This window comes from Alligator sinensis, unplaced genomic scaffold (assembly GCF_000455745.1).
Source record: "Alligator sinensis unplaced genomic scaffold, ASM45574v1 scaffold1600_1, whole genome shotgun sequence".
Taxonomy (NCBI): Eukaryota; Metazoa; Chordata; order Crocodylia; family Alligatoridae; genus Alligator; species Alligator sinensis.
Window position 1 is genome coordinate 303504 of NW_005843142.1, and position 17012 is coordinate 320515.

General features: G+C 39.5%; 1 protein-coding gene across 1 annotated transcript in view; it reads left to right on the plus strand.

Moving 5' to 3' along the window:
- LOC102379885 (SWI/SNF-related matrix-associated actin-dependent regulator of chromatin subfamily A member 5) overlaps positions 1 to 17012 on the plus strand; it is a gene marked incomplete at its 5' end in the record, with an annotated part of 35988 nt that overhangs the window by 16215 nt on the left and 2761 nt on the right. Inside the window, 11 exon segments of the mRNA XM_025194003.1 lie at positions 4154 to 4254; positions 5307 to 5486; positions 7165 to 7320; positions 7410 to 7541; positions 8891 to 8959; positions 9855 to 9964; positions 10245 to 10471; positions 12210 to 12331; positions 12413 to 12565; positions 15667 to 15799; positions 16976 to 17010. Of these exon segments, the coding sequence (XP_025049788.1) occupies positions 4154 to 4254; positions 5307 to 5486; positions 7165 to 7320; positions 7410 to 7541; positions 8891 to 8959; positions 9855 to 9964; positions 10245 to 10471; positions 12210 to 12331; positions 12413 to 12565; positions 15667 to 15799; positions 16976 to 17010 (1418 nt within the window).

Genomic DNA, 17012 nt, shown 5'->3' on the forward strand with positions numbered 1-17012 from the left:
TCCCCACCCCTCAGAAAGAAAAAATTCCCTGTAGCAATTTTGTTTGCAGCCCTAGTTCTGTGGAATGCCATGTCCAACAAATGGAAATTAAAACCTGTTTAAGAATTATGGTTGTTTCTAGTATGATCAGCAATGAAATAATTAATATGAACATTAATATTGTTGTTAAATTTCAGGGTTTTTTAGGTAGGGGTAAAAAGGCTCAGGTAAAAAACATGTTTTGCACAGTTGCTCTAGAGAGAGCAGGAATTTTCCTTGAAGACAGTCAAGGCACAGGACATCTGAGTGGCTGTATGCTGGCATCTACTCTGAGCTTACTGTAATGGCTACAAACTGCTATAGCTGTGCTTCTTTGGGAGTTTGTTAATCCTCTCTCCATACTTCTGATCCACCCTGGGCTCAACTGTTCCATAGGCAGTTATGTGTAGGGGCTGTCTGCACTGCCTTTGTAGTTTTACTGCCTTTCTTTAGTTTGTGTTTTGCATCCATAAGGAGGAATGGGGCTTTCCAGTTGACGCTGTTGTTTTAGTCTGACAGACTCAGAATCACTGCATCATGTGTGTAGTATCTTACCTTTGCAGTTGGATGGAAATACCTCTGTTTAAATTGAGAATATAGTTTCATCTTGGAGAACAATCAGTTTCTGCACTACAGTGTAGGATTTCTGCTTTATTTTAATACTAGGAACTCTTGTTATGAACTGTAGACGCAGAACTTGTTTTTTCTGATTGGTGAAGAGAAATGGGACTCTTCTGTCTTCTTATAATTCCTCCAGAGTATTTTGAGTATTTGATAAGACCTACCAGTAGCTTTGCTGGTGGTAGCACAGTGAAACTTAACTGTAATTTAGGCCCCATCTAGGTGTTACAGGTACTGTGCAGCTAACTGGTTCATTCCTCAGTTACCTTCAGACCAGCTACATGTGCAAAGTAGCTATCGCACAATAAAAAGCTCCAACCAGCTATATAGTTAGACATCAAAATGCATATTAACTTTACAAGTTTGTTGCTATTGACCTTTAATTTGCACGTGTAGCAGGGTCTTGCCTGCTGCTGGGGGCATCATCAGCTGACTAGTCTCCCAGCTGCAGGGATGCACCATGCCCAGTGTGAAACGCCGGAGCTCTGGGGATCTCAGCTGCCATCATCTCGAAGACTCGGGGGTGTATGCACACCCACACAGGGCTCCCAGTCCCCGCTGTGCCTCACTCACAGATGGGGCCAAGAGCCCCTCAACTGACTGGGCTCCTGGTCCCAGCTGCATCTCATGCAGGCAGGACCCAGAGACCCCACAACTGATGGGACTCTTGGCCTCAGCTGCCCCTCATGCTTGGAACAGATCAAGAGCCCCTGCAACTGATGAGGTGCAGACAGGACCGGGAGTCCTGTCAGTTGTGGGGCCTCGGTCATGGTTGCGTAAAGCACAGATGGGGCCAAGAGCCCCACGGTTGCAGGGCTGGGAGCCTCCTCAGCAAAGGTTGCTCCTTGATGTGGGAGCCTGCTTCTTGCCAGTGCAGGGAGTAGCCCAAGATTGGGCAGTAGCTGCGTGGGCAATAAGCAATTGATCTAATGTGCAATCCCCAAATTGCAACTCCTGCCATGCACGTGTAGCATAGCAAGAGGCATGATTGTGTTGATCATGCATTAGATTCAATTGCACCTTTACTTGAACATGTAGAACAGGCCTTAGTTCATAGATTTCATAGACATTAGGGCTGGAAGGGACCTTGGAAGATCATTGAGTCCAGCCCCTTGCCTCAGGGGCAGGAAGTCAGCTGGGGTCATAGGATCCCAGCAAGATAAGCATCCAAATGTCTCTTGAAGGCGTTCAATGTAGATGCTTGAGCCACCTCCAGAGGCAGGCTATTCCAGACCTCGGGGGCTCGGACAGTGAAGTTCTTCCTTATGTCCAGCCTGAAATGGTCTTGTAGGAGTTTATAACTGCTAGACCTTGTTATCCCTTGGGGTGCTCTGGTGTACAATTGTTCCCCCAGATCCTGGTGGTCACCCCTGATAAACTTATAGGTGGCCATCAGATCGCCCATGAGCCTGCACTTTTCCAGGCTAAAGAGTCCCATAGCTCTCAGCCTGTTGTTGTAAGGTCTGTTTTCCTGACCTCTGATCATGCGCATGGCTCTTCTCTGGACTCTCTCAAGCTTCTCCACATCCTTTTTGAATTGTGGAGCCCAAAACTGGACACAGTACTCCAGCTGCGGCCTCACCAAGGCCGAGTACAAGGGGAGAATGATGTCCTGGGATTTGCTTGAGAAGCATCTATGGATGCAAGCCAGCGTTTTGCTCGCTTTACTAGCCGCAGCATCTCATGGAAGGCTCATGTTCATCTTGTGGTCAGTCATGACCCCCAAGCCCCTTTCATCTGTAGTGCTAACCAGTGTAGCACTGCCGAGCCTATAAGGATGCCACAGGTTTTTCCTCCCAAGGTGGAGAACCTTGCATTTTTCGGTGTTAAACACCATCAGGTTCTCATCCACCCATTTCCTGAGCCTGTTAAGGTCAGCCTGGATCACCCTCCTGTCCTCAGGCATGGATTCTTTACCCCAGAGTTTGGTATCATCGGTGAACTTGGCCAGTTCGCTTCTGACTCCAGTATCCACATCATTAATGAAGATGTTGAACAATATGGGTCCAAGGACAGACCCTTGGGGGACCCCACCGGTCACAGGGCACCATGACAGTTGACTTCCGTCAACTACAACACTCTGGGTCCGACCATGGAGCCAATTCCCCAGCCAGCAGATTGTGGTGGACCTGAGGCCTCAGTTGGCCAGGTTTGCCAAGAGGTGATCATGGGATACCAGATCAAAGGCTTTTTTTTAAGTCAAGATATATGACGTCAATCTTCTCTCCCTTGTCCAGGTGATAGGTCACCTGGTCGTAAAAGGAAATAAGATTGGTCAAGCAAGACCTACCCGCAGCAAACCCATGCTGGCTATCTGTCCCTCAGGATGCTGGCGTTGACCAGTCCATTAAGGATGGCCTCTTTAATAATCTTTTCTAAGACCTTCCCCAGGATAGAGGTCAGGCTGATGGGCCTGGATTTTGCCGGGTCCACTTTCCTCCCTTTCTTGAAGATAGGCACCACAGTGGCCTTCTTCCAATCTTCAGGCACTAGTTTTTTCTGTTCGGATGGCTTCAGACAACAGTTGGGATGAAATTGGTTGATTAGGTATCTGTAGATTTTATGTTGCAAAAGATTTTTTAGTGGTGAAGCTTTGTCTTCCAAGTTATGCTTATATGAGGTATCAGTGTAATTTGTCTTGCTGTAGATTTAATCTCTGTCTACTCAAAAATTGTAAGAAGACATTGTAATGTACTATACTTCAGCCTGATACTGCTTAGTGTTTTATCTTAGTTTTGAGTCTTGAATTGTGATTAGTTAGATTAGAATTTGGATACATTTCATGAAGCTGATGGAAACAATACTGCTTTAGGAGCAACCTGGTTTTTCACTCTAAGCTCATACTGTATGCCTGCCCTGCTATTTGAGGTTGATCACGAGTCATTCTCCACTAGTCTGAGCTCATGCGAGTCCCTCCCCCTCCCTTCCCTGCCCATATCGTCCTACCACAAAATTCATGTAGTTTCTTGTTCTGGTGACAAAGCCCTTCTAGGAATTGGTCAGTAAAGGGCTAGCTGTTCCTTCTGTGCTTGAGTCTCTGTATTTATTGGCAATGTGGTGCAGAAAGGGTGATGTTGGGAACAGGAATTCATGGTTTCTTGCTGGAATACTTTCTGTGCTTGTGGCCTGCAGTGCCTGGGTGAGCTCTTAACATGCTGCAGATAGGATCTGCCACCTGGTTTGCCCCTGAAGTTGGACAGTTTCCAGGATCAGGCTGGACTGCCAGGATGTGCAGGAAACTTAAGGATTTTCAGTGTAGTCAGTTGATGGGTAAACGGCTTGGGTAGTTAAAAGGTCAACCCTAACTAGCAGTGTAAATATAATCAGGGAAGCCAAGTGTGATAAATGATGCAACCTGTGATGGGGCCATGCTTGGATTACCTATTGAAAGATACTGCTTTAATGTCCTCCTACCGTTAAGTAATCACAGTGTCAGTTAGCAATAAGGGGTGCTGCAAAGGCTTCAGATATCTTTTAACAGATCTTTTTAATCAGCTTTTGTACACTTTTTCAGATGTAAAATGGGGCAAGCTTCGTGATTATCAGGTCCGAGGACTGAACTGGCTCATCTCGTTGTATGAGAATGGCATCAATGGTATTCTAGCAGATGAAATGGTACGTAGGTCTTTATGACGAGGGAACATGAAAGCAAGAGTTACATTATGTAATTTTTGGCTTATTTCAACCACCGCTTCAGACTTTTTCAAAATACTAAGCGCCAGTGTGATTTACTGCCCTTGAATTATTATTATTATTTTTTAAGATTGTAGTTAAGGCAAAATCATAACACATCTTTGTTAAAGCTACATGGGTAACATTACTCTAAAAGCTGTCAGTCCAAACGAACTATGCTAGCAAGCCTTTATGGAATTGAATTGCTCTGATGTGCTTACCTGACTCAAGGAAATCCAGGCTAAAAAAAAGTTTGTCACAACAGTGCACTTTTTTTTAAAGCTGCAACTATTTTAGTTGGGACAATGTTAATAATAAAGCAGCTATGGCAAAGAGCTGCAGAACTAAGAAATTTCCTGTGAAAAAAATGCCAGTATTTACATAGTCAGAAAGTACTGCTAAAAGCCTCATTCACTCACTATTGCCACGTCAAGGAACTGGAAGTGAATCATTACCACAGGACCCTCTTTGCTTCCTTTTTTTTAAAATGCTCCTATCCCCAAAGATGGAGAGTGGAGGAAAAAGAGAACAGATTTGGATAAATCTCTCCCATGCCAAGTGAAACTGATAGCCTGGAGATTTATGAGACTTCTGTCCACTCAGTGGTTGCCTTTAGCTGTTTTAAAGGAAGTTAAACCAGAATAACAGAATTCTCATTGCAGTTCTGTGTGTTCTTATGTGGTTTATGGGCATTTCTTTGCAATTGATTTTAAATTAGACATTCAGAATTTAACAGTTTATAGCACGTGTAGAACAGGATCCTTCAGCTTAGGATAGTAGGATCAAGCAATGAGTGGGGGTGGTGACCAGGTGGGAGCCCCTTGCTGGCCACCAGTTGAACAGCCCTGGTGTGGTGTATCTTGGAAAATTCTCATTGGGAGATGTGGAAAAAAAAAATTTTCAAAACCCGTTTTCTTTGAATTTACCATTTGAGTTTGCTTAGGGTACTTCTTAAAGACCATTCAAAATTAACAAATTTTAACCTCCCTTAACAGGGTCTTGGTAAGACGCTGCAAACAATTTCTCTTCTTGGGTATATGAAACACTACAGAAATATTCCAGGTCCTCACATGGTATTAGTTCCTAAATCCACTTTACACAACTGGATGAGTGAGTTCAAAAGATGGGTACCAACACTTCGAGCAGTATGTTTGATAGGCGACAAAGACCAAAGAGTAAGTTTGCATGTTCTGCTTCTTATTTTTATTTTCTTGTTGGTATTGTCATTCATGATGGACTCAGAATAACAGTTTTTCCATCCTTCATGCTTTCTATAGAGTAAGCAGCTATATTGCTTTCTATAGAGTAAGCAGCTATATGGTTCCAGAAATTGGTCTTACAGCAATACCATTTATATGTCATGAACTTTTGGATGGTGGTATAAGAATGGCTTTGATTTCTTTCACTTCAACACTTCCTGGACTTGAGGTCCACCTGCTGATTTGTCATTTTGCTGTCTCAAATTCCTGTTTAAATATTGGCACTCTGATTGTGTTGAGGGGATCTGCCACAAGCCTTCAGAAACTGATAGTATTTTTAAAGAGAGTGAAATTCTTTGGGGCAAACTTACGTTGAATGTGTAAAGCAGTAGTTTGGAAAGCAACACAAGCTCTGGTTTTTGGGTTTTGGTTTTGGTTTTTTTTACTGATCTTTGGCATTGCTTATAAAATTGGGTTGTAGCTTTTTACAAGTGTGGAATCTTCCTCCACACAAATTTTTCACTGCTCTGACACTAATTCTGTTGGTTCAAAGTGTGGTCTTAATCTAAAGGTGACTAAAATGGTGCCTCTCTCTTTGTTTAAGAAGTCTGTTCCCTTTTCTTGTCCTTGTCTAAGCAAAATGCAGTGTTGTCCACCTTAATGTGGACAAACATTTTGTTCAGGTTGTTCTCTTAGAAAACAACAAAACCTGGGTTTGTTCAATATTTTTATTAATACTGCAGAAAAAAACAGGTGTATTAGAAAGTGCAAAGATTAAATATAAAGGTGCATCTATTAAATTATTTACTAATATCCAGTCAATTATAGTTGTGCAATCCCATTAGAGAAAATAGGATATAATGGGTGTAACTGGAGTACTAGTTTGCCCTGCAGCATTTTTAGTACATGGGATGGGTGTGTGGAGAAAACACGCAGATTGATTTGCAGAATTATCAGGGCTACTAGTTTAACAGAATCATACAAGTAATACATTCAGTCTGGAAACGGTTGAATCACAGCCATGATAGTCCAAAATAGTAGTTTCAGACTTGTTCCTTAGTGTCTGCAGATTCCTTTACATATGCAATTCTTTTTCTCTTTTCTCTCTCCTTGTTCAGTTGAGTCAAAGTCTTGATACCTACACATTTTTTTTTTAATATGAATTCTTCCATTGCATTCCTGAGATGAGAGCACTCTGTACCTCAGTTTCTGTTAATTGGCATGTCACACCTGGGGTTTAACTATTTAAAATCAAATAATCCCAATGTGCTCCAAGAGCAGTTCAAATACTTGTGTTTCTTAATTTTATAGTTTAACCATTCAGAAACTAAATGTACTTAGCTTACCTCAGTTTTTACAGTAAGGGATTTTTTTTTTCTATTTTCCCCAAGCCTTTTGTCATCCTTACTTTAAAAAAAGAGAGAGAGAGAGTGTGGTTCAGCTGATTCCAAAGACTAGAGTGGATGTCCATTATATTGAGGCTGTAATGATATTATTTTTAGCTGCTAATTCAACAACAACTTTGTTCTAAACATTAGGCATACAAACAAAAATGTATCTATTAGCGTGAGGTTTTGTTTCTTGTTTGGGACTTTTTTATTATAAAAATGATAATTATCAGCAATTAACTTCCATTATTTTCTTTTCTATCCAGGCTGCCTTTGTCCGTGATGTATTGTTACCAGGAGAATGGGATGTCTGTGTTACATCTTATGAAATGCTTATTAAAGAGAAATCTGTCTTCAAAAAATTTAACTGGAGATACTTAGTTATAGATGAAGCCCACAGGATCAAAAATGAAAAGTCAAAGGTAATTTAGACTTAAGTTAAAGCAGATGTGAATGGATTTCATCAGCACTTTTATAATGTATTCTGTTAATAACTGTCCTGTTATTTCAGTTGTCAGAAATTGTGAGAGAATTCAAGACTACAAATCGACTGCTATTAACCGGAACTCCACTTCAGAACAACTTACATGAACTCTGGGCACTTCTAAACTTTCTTTTGCCAGATGTTTTTAACTCATCTGAAGTAAGTCTTATTTTTTTTTCGTCCTTCCTTCAACAAAGTTGAACAAAGGAAGTGCAACTGTCCTTTTTTTGAAAGCTATAATAGGTGGAGCAAATTGTCCTGTATAATGTCCCCTGAGCAGGCTGTTTTAAAGTGCACTGTGCATGTAATGGACATAATGCAGGTTAGCAACTTGCTGAAACTCCCAAAGACTAAATAACATGTTGAACTGCTAGTTCAGCTGTAAAATGTTCATTCCAGAAGGCATGTTTGAATTAACCTGTCATGTTTTAAGCTTAATTTGAGAGAGATCTTTCCTGCAGACTTGTCTCTTTTAAAGCTTCTGCTAAACTGATACTTCCGGATAGAAACATCATTCAGTGGCATGTTATATGTTGACCGGTGACTTTTAACCAGGTGCCATGGCACCTTGTAGTGCCTTGAAATGCTTTCAAGGGTGCCGCAGGGTCCCATGCAATGATGGCACCTTTATTTTGTGAAAAACATTTGCATAGCCAAACCCAGAAATTTCAAATAGAAATCCATACTGTTGAAAACATTTTGACCTGCTGTGGTCTTTCTCAGTTCTTTGCAACAGAAGACTTGCTCTTATTTTTTCTTTAGTCAAAAAAACAAATGAAAATTAAGAGCTGGTATTTTCTGAAAGAAACCTTGGCTGCGTCCAGATGAGCGTGGCTGTGTGGTATGCACATTCAGCTGTTCTCCATGCTGCAAGGGAGCAGTACGGTTTTTTATTTTGGGGTTTGTTTTTTTTTAAACTGGATGTTGAGGGGTCAAAAAAACCTGTGCAAAAAAAAAAAATAAAAGGTGGAGCGGCGCACACGGGGGCAGTGCGCACTGCTCAAAACCGCAGTCTGGGTGGCTGAGCCATGTTCCAGCTGCCAGCCAGGCTCCAAGTGGGAGGATCTCCAATGCTGCAGGCCCAGGAAGCCCTTTGGGCCCCAGGTAAGGCTGCTGGGGCCAGTCCAGTGCTGGCCCCAGCCTCTCCTACCCCACCTGGCATAAGCTACCACATGCCAGAGGGTGCATAGCACAGGTATTCCCCAGGGCCAACTAGCAGTAGCACAAGCTGCTGCTTGTTGTTCCCAGGGAATCAAATGTCCATGCTTGTGTGGATGTTGCTCTTGAGTCTAACAAGGTTAAGGACCACTGTTGTAGGTAAAGCTGGAAGGTAAGTTGTAATACAGTAATAATACTGTAGTATTGTAATACTGGAAGATAAGTTGTTACTTGGGTTGGTATAAGCACTTTTTTAATGGTGAGATATTTTGTTTGTTGCCATAAATTAACTTTGTTTTCTAGGTACAATGAAGCAATTCTTATATATATCAATTTTTTTTCCTATATAGGACTTTGATTCATGGTTTGATACAAACAACTGTCTTGGAGATCAAAAACTAGTGGAGCGTCTCCATATGGTAAGCCTATTCTATTTTAGTATAAGTGGCATATCCATATAACTAAGGTAGTCTAGATTAATGTCTAACTTGAAATATTTTGTGATTTTTTTTTTTTTTAATGTACAATCAATGTTCTGTAATGAAAAATGTTAGTAGAAAATACAATTTTCTATCAATAGCTTCAATAGGAATATTCAGTCAGCACTAGTCATGCAAGTTTATCAGACACTGGCAAATGAAACTTATTGTTAGCAAAATGAAACAGGTTAATCTAAATTTTTGTTCAAGTTGAATCAAATACACTGAAAGTACTACAAATTGTATCTTTAAGAAGGGAGCTTGAAATGAAAGTAGAAGTTTAAGGAGGGCTGGCATAGCCATCTGGATTGGCAGAGAACTCTTGCCAGTATACTGGTGGGAAGAAAGGTGGAGCGGTACTTTTGGGATGCTGTGTTTATCACATCGTGGCTGGTGCTTGACTGATCATTTTCCCTATCTAAAAACTTTTCACATCTACATTGGCATTTTACTCTTTGAAACATTTTCATGCAGCATGGCCATCTCTAGTTTCCTGCTGTGTCAAGAAAGGCATGATGATATTTTCTCCCTTTTAAAAGTGGCACATAGCTTTGAGATAGTTGGGATGAATCTTTGAGCCCTTAGAGAAAATTCAAGTACGTTCTCTTGGAAAATGAGTGGTCTATATTCATCAGTTTTGTTTTTTTTCAGAGGACCTGGTGCCATGTTTCAGATTGTCATGAGGGGGAAAAAAATACCAGGAGTGTGAATGGATTAGCTTCCATAAATATATTCTGAGAGTCAACTACTAGGTTGGGATCTCTATGAAACTAAGAGTGAAAGTTGCATTTCTTTCCTTAATTGAAACTCAGCCTCAAAATTCAATCTTTCCCAGGTGCTGCGGCCTTTCCTTTTACGTCGTATAAAGGCTGATGTGGAAAAGAGTTTGCCTCCCAAGAAGGAAGTTAAGATTTATGTTGGTCTCAGCAAGATGCAACGGGAATGGTAATCTAGACACTTACTTGTATTACTGTTAAAATTTGGAAATCATCTACTTCTATAGAAAAAAGCTGCAATTTTTTGTAGATCTTGTTATAATTTTCTGATACATTTCATTATTCCCAGCTAGCCATGTATTTCCTCATGGGTTTTTTATATAGAGATCGAATTGGAGTTTATACTTATTAGCGAGCTTTTCCCATGAAGCAGAAAAAAGTTGGTGTCTTAGTTCTGTGTTACAGCAGCACTAGGCCTTCCCATAATTTCATCATCACTTTTGATACAGGTATACGCGAATCCTAATGAAGGATATAGATATATTGAATTCTGCTGGGAAACTGGACAAAATGAGATTATTGAACATCTTGATGCAATTGCGAAAATGTTGCAATCATCCTTACCTTTTTGATGGAGCAGAACCTGGTCCACCTTACACAACAGATATGCATTTGGTTACCAACAGTGGCAAAATGGTAGTTTTAGACAAGTTGTTACCGAAATTGAAAGAGCAAGGTATGTATCTTCTTTTTATTTTCTTGACTATTTTAGTTTCTTTCCTTTCTTTGATTTGAGGGCTGCCTGATTGGACTCAGTTGATGGAATTTAAATTTCCAGGAGCTGCTTTTTATTTTAATCTCTTCTGAGGGCGCACAGGAGAATGTTGTAGTATTATTGCTGGCTTTCAGTATAACACCTACTAGTCAAACCTGGATAATTCTAACTTTATTTTTGTAGTTTATTGATGTTAAAGAGAACTCATGGAGGCTACAGGGTGGCCTTGTAAGTAATCCCGTCTTTCACTTAAATGAGGCTCACTAACACATCAGTCAATTTTGAATTCAGTAGCTTGTTTTCTCAGCAATAGCTGAGAAAAATGCGGGTTAAAGTTTCTGCCAAAAGTATATGGCTGCGATGTTCTGCTTACTGCACTGGCTTCCCATAAAATACCAAGTTATAGTCAAAGCCTTGGTTATAACCATCAAACTTCTCCATGGAAATTTGCAAAATATCTTGGAGAACACTGCTCGTTCAGTGGCTGTATTCCTGGAGATTCATAAACATGTAATTTTGAAGCGGAAGCTCATGGAAGTGGAGAAACTGCTTTTTGGCAATAAGGGCCAAGGTCTTGGAATGCACTACTACAAGAGATTGGATTTACCACAAACTGTACTCAAAATAAATTTGAAATTCACTTCTTCAACAGTATATTTTCAAGCATAACTTAACATAAAAGAGGAGGAGTAAAAATCAGGAGGGGAGACTGCCATAAAGAAAAAAGCAGCTGTTGACCGTAGACATGCAACTTAGAATTAGTATCCTGGTGTCTTCCAAGAAACTGAAAACAAGGGTTTTGCCATGAGATCCTATATAAATCAAAGTTATGAAATGTTAAGAGTTGTTTTGCTTGAGACATAGCTGCATGCACTGCATCTGTTGTAGGTGTTTCATGTGGCACTTGTCTTTCAGTACTAGGTAAAATTGATGTGTATTAAACTAAAAAATATATATAATATTATGTCCTTGCCTTCTGCACTGGAAAGTATCATGATGAGTTGCAAATAGAAAAATCCATTGGGACTAAGTTTGCTAGCACTAGACGCTTGAAGCAAGTCAGGTATGCGTACTTCTGTTTGTGATTGCATTGTAGCAGAACATATTTGATTACTGGGTTTAGTGGACATTTAAAAAAACATGATTCTTAAAAACTATATTAAAATCAGCAGTCTTGTAAAATGCTTTCGACAAACTTTATTTTTAAAATAATACATTAACTTTTAGTGTTTGAAAAAAAATCACGGTTCTACAGTCTAAGTGACATTTTAATGAAAAGTTGGAGAGAGAAAAAATTGCCGGTGGTGAATGTAACCAGTTTAAAATCTGGCATATATAGGAGTGTATTTCTATAATTCACCAAAGTTTCGTGTTTAAAAGAGAGTTTGAATAGTTTATATTGTTTACATTTCTAGTTCTTATGTTCCTAGTCTAGATTAGGGAGGTTGGAACAGAGGGTAGTAATTAAAATTGAACTGAAAATATATTGTTTTCCTTATACTTATATTTCAAAAGAGAGACATTTTGAAAGACAGATAATAGAGACATTGCTTTCAGCCCCCTTCAGTTCTGACTCTTTCAAGTTTTATGGTAAATCAGTTTATTTTAACCTGTAAAGTTTTATAGTTAAAGTAAACTGTTCATTTTGTACAATTATTTTCTGTTAATTTGTTTAAATCTTGCATTTTTCCACCAACAGGTTCACGAGTCTTAATCTTCAGTCAGATGACTAGAGTACTAGACATACTGGAAGATTACTGCATGTGGAGAAATTATGAATATTGTAGATTGGATGGACAGACGCCTCATGATGAGAGACAAGTGAGCACTTTAAAACTTAGGATATGTTTGTATAGTCTTAAAATACAGACACATGCATTGATTTGTTTGTTGTTTTTGTAGGCTTCCATAAATGCATATAATGAGCCTGGTAGCTCAAAGTTTGTGTTCATGTTGAGTACACGTGCTGGTGGTCTTGGAATAAATTTGGCAACTGCTGATGTTGTAATTCTTTATGATTCAGACTGGAATCCACAAGTAGATCTTCAAGCTATGGTAAGACTTCATAGACAGATACATACTCCATGCAAACTAACTTTTCTTACAGAACTGCTGTACTAATTTGTTTTATTGTATTTCATATTTGATTCTATATCTATTTAAATGCCTTTAAGATTAAGATCACCTAATGTGTTCCTGAAGTACCATATTTACTCAAATATAAGATGAGGTTTGTCCCCAATCGGCATGGCAGGGAAAAAGCTCTGTCTTGCGTTCACATACAACAAAACCTCATTAAATGCATTGTCTGTCATTAAGCTGCTGCCAAAAGCAGGGTATGATCACTAATGGAAACCAGCTACAAAGTTGATTAAACGTAGCCAACACTAAGCATGATTATAAAACACATGGCCCATACTGGGTAAACATCCTGATGGGAACCCACTGCCAGGATAGCTTAGTGCAGCCCACCTGAATAAAATGTATAATGGAGACCATTGCTTTCAGCCCCCTTCAGTTCTGACTCTTTCAAGTTATGGTAAGTCACTACACTTGAATACATTTCAACTTCCTTTTCACTCCCTCAGCTGAGCTGTGCCTTTCTTTTTTATCTAATGATTCCTTATAGTTTCATAGCAGCTAGGGTCAGGAGGGACCTGAACAGATCATCTAGCCTGACCCCCTGCCACAGGCAGGAATGAATGCTGGGTTCACAAGACCCCAGACAGGTGATCATCCAACCTCCTCTTGAATTTTCCCAAGGTAGGGGTGAGGACCACTTCCCTGTGCTGCCAAATCTGAGCAGGTACCTGCAGCAAGATCTTCCCGAGCACTGAGGTGAGGCTTACAGGCCTATAGTTACTTGGGTCCTCCTTCCTCCCCTTCTTGAAAATTGGGACCACAGTTTCCAATCCCCCGGCACCTGGCCAGATGACCACAAATGTTCATAGAGCCGGGCCAAGGGCTCCGCGATGACCCCTGCCAGCTCCCTCAACACTCTTGAGTGGAGGACATCTGGACCTGCAAATTTAAAAATGTCTAGCCCTTCCAGAAGATCCCTAACTACATCTGCGCTGACTGAAGGCTTGATCATCAGTAGCCTTATTCCTGTTTGATCAGTAGCCTTATGTCTGGCAAATAGAGCCCTAAACAGTTCACCTAGAATCTTTCTGTTGCCCCTCTCTTAGCCTATTGCATATGATTATTGTGGCCCTGCTCCTACGAGATGAAGCTGGACGAGATTGCCCTGTGCCTCATCTGCATATAAACTTTTAGAGGATCCCAGGACTTGTGACAAGAACACCTGGTTCCAGTAATGAGTGGGGACTAATTAGCACGTGAAATACACACACATACTGAGCAGTGCTGACCTATGCGGTCATCATGTTGTGAAATGCTGTTGATTCTCTTGTGGGGCCTAGCCCAGTGAACTTTATAGTAAATCATTAGTCTTTTGGCTTTGGACTAATCATGCATGGTTTGTACTATGTGTAAGTAGGTATAAAAGTGCTGCTTTAAAAGTGTTTTATAGAGTACCTGTGCTAAAACTTGTCAGAGCTTTAAAAATGGTAAACTGCATCAATTCTGGCTGAACTAAATCTGTGGGTATCCATACTAATTTGCCTATATGTTTATTTCAGAGTCAGTGTTCTCAAATTTGCCCTTCACTTCCTTGTGCAGGGAGAGCAGGTTCTTTAAAGTAAGGGGGAGAGGCAGAAGGGGCTGCAGGGGGAAGACGACTGCTGCTGTAGCAGCAGGAGGGAGACCAATTCAAGGCAAATCTCCAATAATTAGATTCTGTAGCTGGAAAACTGTAAGAAATTTATAAATTTCCCATATATAGAATCTAATTATTAGAGGCTCGTTATATATTCAGGGTCATCTTATATGTAAGTAAATATGGTAGTTCATGTTTAAAGAGACAGTAGGAGCAAACTTGGCCTAAAACTTGAAGCTTTTGTTTTGTTTTGTTTTTAAAGTTATGGTATATATTATATTTGCAATAGCAGCTAAGTTTTGGAACAGCCATTTTTTAAATAAATATGCACTTGGTGAGTTTGCAACCCTGAACATGATGCTTGCTCCTAAGCAGACCACTATTCCAGCTGAGGAAATCCAAAAAGGAAATGAATTAATAATGAAAGGCAATTAAATGTTAAAACTTTTTTTTAGTTAATAAGATGGCAGCATTATAATGCAATTAATTTTTAACAAATAGGTACGTCTTAAATCTGTGTAAAAAGACATGGGTTAGGATATATCATTTCAGAGTTATTGCTTGAGTCAGTTTTCTTTTTTCTAAGTTTGAGTGTAAAGGTGCACCTAATCCTAAAAATTTTTTTAAAAAAATCCACTTAGTCTTTGATTTTGTTACACGTAGAGAGCTGCATATTGACTTGTATAAAACAATAATGCTTTTTAGAAACCTCTTGTGTTAAAGGTCTGTATAACAATACACATACATGGAAACTAGAGCTCTGAATGTAGATTGGCGCACATTACATTTTGAGTGTTCCAGCTGGGTTGCAGATACTTTCAGATAGGCTTGTTGCAATGTTTTTAGAAGAGTGGCATGGTAAATCTTTAGTTTGGACCAGTGCATGCAAGTTAGTCAGACAAATTTCCATTAAAAATAAAGGTACACACATTGTATAGACGTGATTGGAATGAGCAATTGAAAAAAGTGCTGGATTCTCCATTTCTCAGTGTTGCTATGACAAGACTCTGGAAGATGCTTTAATCCAACACAAGTAGTTGGGTTTAATTCAGGGATACCTGGCTAATTTTTCTAACCTGTGTCATACAGGAGCTCAATCTGATGCTTCTAATAGTACACTTCTGACTTCTATTACATGTAAAATCTGAGATTTAAAAAATTGTGCCTTAATTTTTGGTATGAATTTTAAGCTACTTTGCATACAAGCTTTGTCCTTTATACAAATAAATGCACTGTTTTGAGCGGTCATGTTAACAGGGTTTCTGCAAGGGCTTTGACCTGAAAAGCATAATATTTAAATTAACAAATGAATATGGAAACCCTCTTAAAATTCACTGAAATTTGAGCACTAATTTTATATAGCCGTGCTTGAATGCAAGCATCAGATTTACTGTGTTAAAGTAAATGGTGTGAGGCTTTTACTTGATTCTTTTCCTAGGATCGTGCACATAGAATTGGCCAGACAAAGACTGTTAGAGTGTTCAGGTTTATAACGGACAATACAGTGGAGGAAAGAATCGTTGAACGAGCAGAAATGAAGCTCCGGTTGGATTCTATTGTCATTCAACAGGGTAAGTATATTGAATCAGCTTTTCTTCTCATGCACTTCATTGTTTTTCTTCTTTGCCTCCCTCTTTTCATTAATTTGTAATCAAAATTACAATTAGTTGATGGTTGGATGTTTTATTTATTTATTTATTTCCTTTTGACTTCAGTGGTGCCAATAATTTATACCCTCTCTCTTCAGATAATGGAGTGGATGGTGTTTTTTCATTTTCTGAAATGAAGTGGTTTTTCGATATGATTGAATTTCTCATTGCATCACTGTGGAGGGCCGGCCCTCAACTCCCTAGAAATGGGTGTAATTACAATAAACAGAAGAAGATTGGTTGGCAAGGGCAGTTTTAAGCCTTCTGTTTCTTTATGGGCATGTCTACATGAGATGCATTAATGCACATTAGCTTAATTTAATGGTCATTAAGGGCATGTGTCTGTATGTGTAACCCCTTAATACACGTTAAAAATGGCGAATTTAGGCTAATCAGGCCTAAATTTGGTAGTTGCATTTGCAGGTATCAAATTTAGGCGCAATTAGTTAGAGCATATTAATGCATATATAGACACAACCTGGCACTAACTTTAGTGCTGGGTCTGCCCAGCCACTAAGGGTACATGGCAGGGCTGCAGGTACTTGGCACTACTAACTTTAGCGCCAAGCCCTGCACGTGTAGGCATCTGCCAAAAATCACTTAACGCGCATTAAATTTAGTCGTGCTTAAATGCATGCGCAGATGCACCCTATGAGTAGTTTTAGAGTAGTGAAATACAGATGACTGAGCAAGGAAAAATGGTGATAACATAATTGCTTTGGTTTAACTTGAAATTGACTACTTGCTAACTTGAAAAAAATACTTTTGTCACATTAACATGATGATTTTCACTTGAAAATAGAGCCCAGGAACTAAACGCTAGATGAAATGTCATGTCCACTGGTGGCACCATATAGGCCTTTTGTTTATTATTATGAGGGAAGGAAATATTTATATAAAAACAATAGAAATTGTTCGTATGACTGAATTCTGGGTATACAGAAATTATTAAGCATGGAAGCATGGAGGGGTTAGCAAGTAGTCTTCATTTTTGATATTTCCACATCATTGTTGTAAAGTCATACTTTGTCTCAAACTAATATAAACTCTTCGGTAAATTATTGTGTCTCTTGCTTTTTTTTTTCTCCTTATTTTCAGGGAGACTGGTGGATCAGAACCTGAATAAACTAGGGAA